This window comes from Alligator sinensis, unplaced genomic scaffold (genome assembly GCF_000455745.1).
Source record: "Alligator sinensis unplaced genomic scaffold, ASM45574v1 scaffold5_1, whole genome shotgun sequence".
NCBI classification, from domain to species: domain Eukaryota; kingdom Metazoa; phylum Chordata; order Crocodylia; family Alligatoridae; genus Alligator; species Alligator sinensis.
The window spans coordinates 266,419-273,198 of NW_005842213.1; the positions used below are offsets into that span (position 1 = coordinate 266,419).

The following is a 6,780-nucleotide window of genomic DNA, read 5'->3' on the forward strand; positions in this document are numbered from 1 at the left end:
GGGTGGATTTTTACCCTGTTAACGTCAAATTAGTTGACTTCCATGCTTCTCATTTAGTCCTTCAGTGCTACTGAATGAGGTATTCTTTATCTATTTGTTTCCAGTGTTTGTTTGAAGATTGTCAAACATAAATAGGAAAATGCATAGTTGTCAATGTTCTGTTTCCTGGGGTTGACTTAATGGGCCTCCATATGATGGCTTGACTGATTGCTCCCCCCTTCTCTCTGTTTCTTTTCTTTTCCAGCTCTTAAATGCCCATCACAAAAAGAATATAGAGCATGTGGTCCTATTGAAGAAAAGACCTGCAAAACAAGGTAAGTAGTTACTTCTCTGCCAAGTAGCAAACTATTTAGTGGTAGCTAGCCCACAAAGAAATTAGTGAAACCAAACTTTAAAATCTTAATAATGTCTCTAAAAGTACAAGCACACAACACTTTTACCTGGTAGTAAATGGAATTTACTGCATAAACAAAATAGAGTGAACACATGAAGCACATCCCGACTATACAAAAAATTACTCTAGTTCAGATTAAAGTTCCTTCACTATGTGGAAAATGTACTACATAAAACATACAATGTGTCAAGCCCTGTACCCAGCTTTAGCCCAAGGTAGCCATTTGCACAGTACAAATTGCCCCGCCCTCCACTTACTGGCCAGATTCTATAATAGCACCTACTGCAGGCAGCTACTTTGGGAGAGGTGGTTGAGTACCTGCTTTGTACTGCTGAGTCAACGTACTAGGGAGTAAAACCTAAGATAAATTACTCTATAGTAACCAGGCTGTGCATCCATATCCTTATAGACAAACTTTGAACCAGCTATCAAAATAATAACTACCTTTATCTTCTTGTTGCACCTCTGACATGACTAAATTAGCTTCTGTACAAAATGAAATAAATTATGACTTGAAACAGGATTGCTTGTAGTCCAAAAATCTCATGGATACTGTTTCTTTTGCCTATATCTTTCTGAGTAAAATAAATTTGCCTCAACTTTGCATTATCTGTGTATCTCTCTGCTGATAATGGTGGTCTTCTGCAATTTCTATCCTATGTAGCCCAGAAGAACAAGACAGTAACAAAAAAGCAGAAGGCTGCTTCTGCCCCAGTGGGACAATGCTGTATAGTCCTGGTATGGATGTCTGTGTAAAAACCTGTGGTACGTTTTTTATCTTTATCTTTTGATGTTGTCTAGCTATGTAAATTTTAGTTTTGAATCAGCTTGTTGCATCAGTGGTAACGAAGGTTTATCTTTTTCTATCTGCAGGGTGTGTTGGACCAGATAATATACCACGAGAGGTACATTTACTTTTCTTTCAAGTTGTTTTTGTCTCATCCAAATATGCCATGTTTTGTGAAGACCCCCAGATTTTCAACCAGGCTTTTACTTGATTGGGTGTCTCAAATTTTAAAACCCTTGATTTATACTTAGCTTAATCTGATTGATGGAAGATATTGTCTAGACAGCTACTAATAACAAGTTTCCAGATAGAAGTATAATTAATGTATAGCCCCTCTGTTTTGCTTTCCATCATACGCTCAAAGACAGATATGTATACATAAATAAATACACACATAACACTGATAAAATAGTCCCTTATAAAATAGCTGTATTTTAATTTTTTTCTCTAAGTATTGACCTTTCATCCATTTTCTCTTTCCTATCTTTTGTAACAGTTTGGGGAGAAATTTATCTTTGACTGTCAGAATTGCACTTGTCTGGATGGTGGAAATGGCATCATCTGTGAGCCTCGCCAATGTGCTGTGCAAGAAAATAAGCCACAATGTACTGGAGAAGGCTTTTATGAGGTTGTTGAAGTCATCCCTAATGACATTTGTTGCAACAAAACTGTCTGCAGTAAGTTCATCCTTTGGCATTCCACTGTCCCTTGGAAGTGGAAAGGCAGAAAAAAGTTGAAGAGGCTAGCACCAGACATTTTTAGATGAGCCAGGAAATCATATTTTTATGTATGTTTTTCAAAAAGGAGCTGGTCTTTTTTAAAGGATGCACTGCTTTCAAACTAACAGTTTGCTGTGCTGCAGTTCAGAAAAAAATAATCTGATTTTTTTTTAATTCTTGAGTTCAGAGTCATGTCATACTCAGTGGGGCATCTACACACACACTTACAGCAGAGTTGACTAATTAGCTCTGCAGTAAAGTGTCATACTATTAGGCTGGTGTAAATTAATTAACTCCACCATACGAAAGTATTGTCTGACACAAGTACTATCCCATGGCAGAGTTATTTACTCCACTGGAATGCATGTGTAGATGCTGCCTGGGGCTGGCTGGGGCATAAAGGTGCTACAGTTCAGGGGCTGCCTGCCAACTAGGTCCATACTGAACACTCCCATGCCCCTGCCAGCCCCTCTGCAGCATGTTGAGCCAGGGGAGAGTAGCTCCATGCTCTATGGTTTCGGGTGTACATGTAAATGCTGCACCTGGAAGCAATAAACTCGAGCATGAACGTGCTGGAGTTTATTCAGGTGCATTAATTTCATTTGTAGATGCGTCCAGTGTGACACAATGATATAATGTAGAACAATACATGGATCTTGGTTTTTTTGTTTTGCAATAGCTGATTGCAGTCCTGGAGATAAGGTCTCATAGTAGTTCTCCAATTATTAATCTGCATAGTACACTGTTACAGTTTTCTCATGTGTGATGGCTATATGCTACATTGGTCTTCACCATCCAGTGAATCTTCCACCATTCAGTAACTAGGTCTACTGGCTTCCACTGGATCGGATGTGGCATATAGATAGTGTATAGAGATGAAGGTAATTTGCAGAGCAAGGAGTCTACAACCTCTCTTCTCTAGGAAGCTTATTGCCAAATATCACCACCCCAAAATGAGGCAGTGCTAACTGTTTAGAACTACCAGGGAGATGTCTTGTTCTGATGCATCCTCTAGGTGTAGCTTCTGCCAGTGGATTTTCAGAGCACCTTGGAAGAACAGATAATGGCACCACCACTATCATTCCTTTGAATCCTATTACAGGGGAGCAACTGACCTTACTGGTGCTGGGAATTTCAACTGGCACATTCTTCCATGAGAGGGAATGAATTTGTCTCATTGTGTGTATATCTATAGCTTGTGCATTATAATAGTAAAGTGGTGAACTGGGACTCATGGTCCAAAGGCAGCAGGTATACAAGGCAGTATCAACCCATTCCTAGCTCAGAGCAGGCAGAGATTTCTGATCAGAGAGCTGTAGGATGAGAAGTGCCATTACAAACAGTGTTTCTGTATTACTCTATTTTTTAGCTGAAATACTAAATGATTAGGGCTAAGGTAAGTGAGATTAGCCTGTGAAGCTCAGCTCTGCTAAATGCTTGGACCAAGAACTTATAAACATATATCAATCTACATTTTTCTTGGCTTTTCCCCTTTTCAGGATGCAACACGAACTTGTGCATAAGCAAACCACCTATATGTAAACCAGGATTTGAAGTTCAGTCCTCTATTCCCCATGACGGGTGCTGTCCTCAGTATAAGTGCAGTAAGTCTTTTATCAGCATAATATTGTAGTCAGTATTTCACTTCACATTTGGGAGTGAGGATAGTATAAGCTTGTCTGTTGGAAGGGGTAGCAGAATTGATCGTATTGTCTAGGTTTCTACTAGGGGTAAACCCAGGAAACAGCTGAGGAAATAGTAGTGCAAGCAGGTCAAGTAATTTTGCTCAAGGTCAAATATTTCTGGTTATATGCCTGTGTAAGGGTAATGGGAGATTTGACCAGGACTACATTCCCCATTCAAGCCTCCATAATCAAATGCCCCTATGAGCATTCACAATAAGAAAAGCTGGTGAACCATCCCTATGTCATCCCAAGAAAAGCAGGAAATAGTTTGCATCTGTCAAATGGGGTTTGTAGGGTGTAAAACCTAGGATATAGATATTGTGCTGTATTTATCAAACCAGACAGACTTCTTGTTTGGCAGGTACATTTTGTGCCTTGTCACACTTGAACAGGGTGCAATACAAGATGAGAGATTGGGCTATATTTTTTAGAATGTGTTTTATGATATTTTGTGGAGGAAGTGGCCAAGACATGGATTAAAAAATTCAGTACTTCAGTTGTTCACATAATTATAAACTCCCATCTCTTTTCACAGTTTCCAAGAGAGTTTGTGTATATGACGCTGCTGAGTACCAGGTAAGTCCCCATGTCTTTGCATAAGGGATTGTTGGATGAAACCATATGAGGGACTCATACACGTGAATCCCAACAACATCCTTTAACAGAGGGGCTTTGAAGCAGGTTGCCTCTTATACAGTCCATTTTTAGAGACACTCAGATTGCAATAGTAGATGTATCAGTTACATAGAGCCTAAAACCTGTTGGAAAAAGTTGCTACATATCACAAAAACGCTGTTTCCAAGTAGCAGAACCAGGGATATATTTGTTCTTAATATAAAATGAGTGTATACCGAAAACGGTGCACATTAAATGTCAGCACTCCGTTGCTCTGTTTCAATGCACCATTGTCAAAACTATAAAGAATTGGGTAAAAGTCATATTCTGAACTGATATATACCTCATACTGTTCTCTTAACTTCATCTGTTATTTTGTGGGCTTTTAAAAGGTGCCTGTTACCTTAAGAGCTTGGTACACCTTCATCATCTAGGGCTTCAATAGAAACACTAAACTAGGTTAGGTATTAAACTACTCACTTTACCTGCACAAGTCCAGCTCTTTACATAAAACTGTTGACTATTAGTTCCTATGCATCTACAATATGTTTTCCTAGTAGCTGCTTATTTTAGAGTGATTTTAGACATTGGAAATGGCTGACACATTGCACCTTGCTAATACCTGGATTCTGGCTTTTTTTTTTTCCTGTTTTTTCTTTTTTTTTTTTAATTCTAGCCCGGTCGTCCAGTCTTTAAGGATAAGTGTCAAAAATGTAAATGCACTGAGCATATGGATAACAGCACTGAACTAAATATCATCTCATGTGAACTTCTTCCATGTAACACAAAATGTGATCAAGTAAGAGAGATTTGTTTGTGTAAATATTGATATTTTTCTGAAAAACACAATCATGATTGAGAGAGGTGTGATCTAAGCAAGGGTCTGGGAGCTAGGAATTCATAGAGCTTCTCTTCTAGCTCTAACAGTGATTTATTTGGCAATTAGTTTTCTTTCTCTTTAAAAAAAAAGGTGGAGTGGAGGATAATGATGCTTGATATATGTTGCTTAAAGCTTTATAATTATATTGTGACATTTACTTAGTAAATACCTATAAAGTGCTTTGGAGATAAATAGATACTCAAAGACTAAACATATCAATTATAATAGCTGTGTTTATATCTTACTTTTATTTATACTTAGATTTTTAAAATCTTTTTTATATTTACCTGTTGATTTTTCCATTGCAGAAGCCAACTGCTCTAAATAATCTTTAAAATTATAATCAGTTCTGCCATTTGGCTGGCTTCCCTGAGACAATCCTTTAATATGGTGCTGGTATTATTAGTTTGTTTTATTTAATAAAAAAAGCTTTTAACTTTTTTTTTTAAAGGGATATGAACTTAGTAAGCCTGCGAAAGATGAGTGCTGTGGAACGTGTATCCAGACAAAATGTGTCATGCAAACATCAGGTGGCAATGTCCTCATCTTGAGTGTAAGTGTACTCTGATGTAAATGGTGTACTAGATGTGTAACAATCCTTGTCTTCCTTAAAGCATGTGTTCAGAGGAAAGACATAGCAATTAGTGAGGCAAGATAAAAATCATGAAGTTTCAGAGGCTGATCAGATTTAGTTATCAAAATTTCTCTTGCCTGGAGAACTCGGGAACTCAGACTTTTTTAGAAGAATCTTTTGGGTATGATAAGTCAGAAATATTATGAGAAGAACCATTCCAGACTGTTTCTTTCCTCTCCAGGAAGAGGAAAATACTGGTAAAAGCTTAAATATGAATGATTTTTATTTTGAGGGGGGAGAGGCTTTTTTGGGTTCTTCTTATTTGATGTATGCTCATTGGTCCTTCTGTAATCAAAATCTCACTCAGTCATTTTTCATTGACTCCAGAGTTTCCTTGCTCCCAAACAGGGAGCAAGAGAGAGGGAGAGGGAGAGGGAGAGGGAGAGAGAGGGAGAGAGAGAGAGAGAGAGAGAGAGTGTGTGTGTGTGTGTGTGTATTCTTATGAGGTGGTGGAGGTGGATAGCTAGCCAGGTTCAAAAAGGGACTGGATAAATTCATGGATGATAGATCTATTAATGGATATTGAACAGAATGGTTAGAGATGTTTCCTTTGGCATCTCTAAACCTATACTGGTAGATGCTGGGGAGGGTAATGAATCGGGGATAGATCATTCTAGAGATATTTGGTTCAATGCTCTCCCTCTACAGCATCCACTTCTGCCACTGTTGGAGACAAAGATAGTGGACTACAGTATATGGACAGTAGGTCTGATCCAGTATGGCACTTATCGGGTGTGCGTGTGTGTATTAGGGCTGTGCAAAGCTTCAGTCCCTGATTCAATTCGGTGGAGATTTGGCCCGATTCAGTGACTGAATCTCCGAATTCGAATTGAATCAGGAGACCCTTTAATCTCTCTGAATTGAATTGTGACCCTCAAAATTGATTCAGAGAGATTTGGAAAGATTCAGTGATTCGGATATAGACAGTTTTAAATATTTTTTCTACATACCTCAAGGTACCAGGTGGCTCATGAATGCTGCGATGCTGGGGCGGATGGAGCGTCCCACAGGAGCACGGGGGGCTCTCCAGCACACTGGGCAGCAGACCTGGAAGTGGACCAAAAGC

At 38.8% G+C, this 6,780-nt stretch overlaps 1 protein-coding gene across 1 annotated transcript in view; it reads left to right on the top strand.

Annotated features, from left to right (window-relative positions):
* The window catches only part of MUC2 (mucin 2, oligomeric mucus/gel-forming), an 88,609-nt gene that overhangs the window by 75,497 nt on the left and 6,332 nt on the right, over positions 1-6,780 (top strand). The window contains 8 exon segments of the mRNA XM_025207897.1: positions 245-314; positions 1,059-1,159; positions 1,268-1,299; positions 1,678-1,858; positions 3,400-3,504; positions 4,121-4,161; positions 4,877-4,999; positions 5,532-5,633. Of these exon segments, the coding sequence (XP_025063682.1) occupies positions 245-314; positions 1,059-1,159; positions 1,268-1,299; positions 1,678-1,858; positions 3,400-3,504; positions 4,121-4,161; positions 4,877-4,999; positions 5,532-5,633 (755 nt within the window).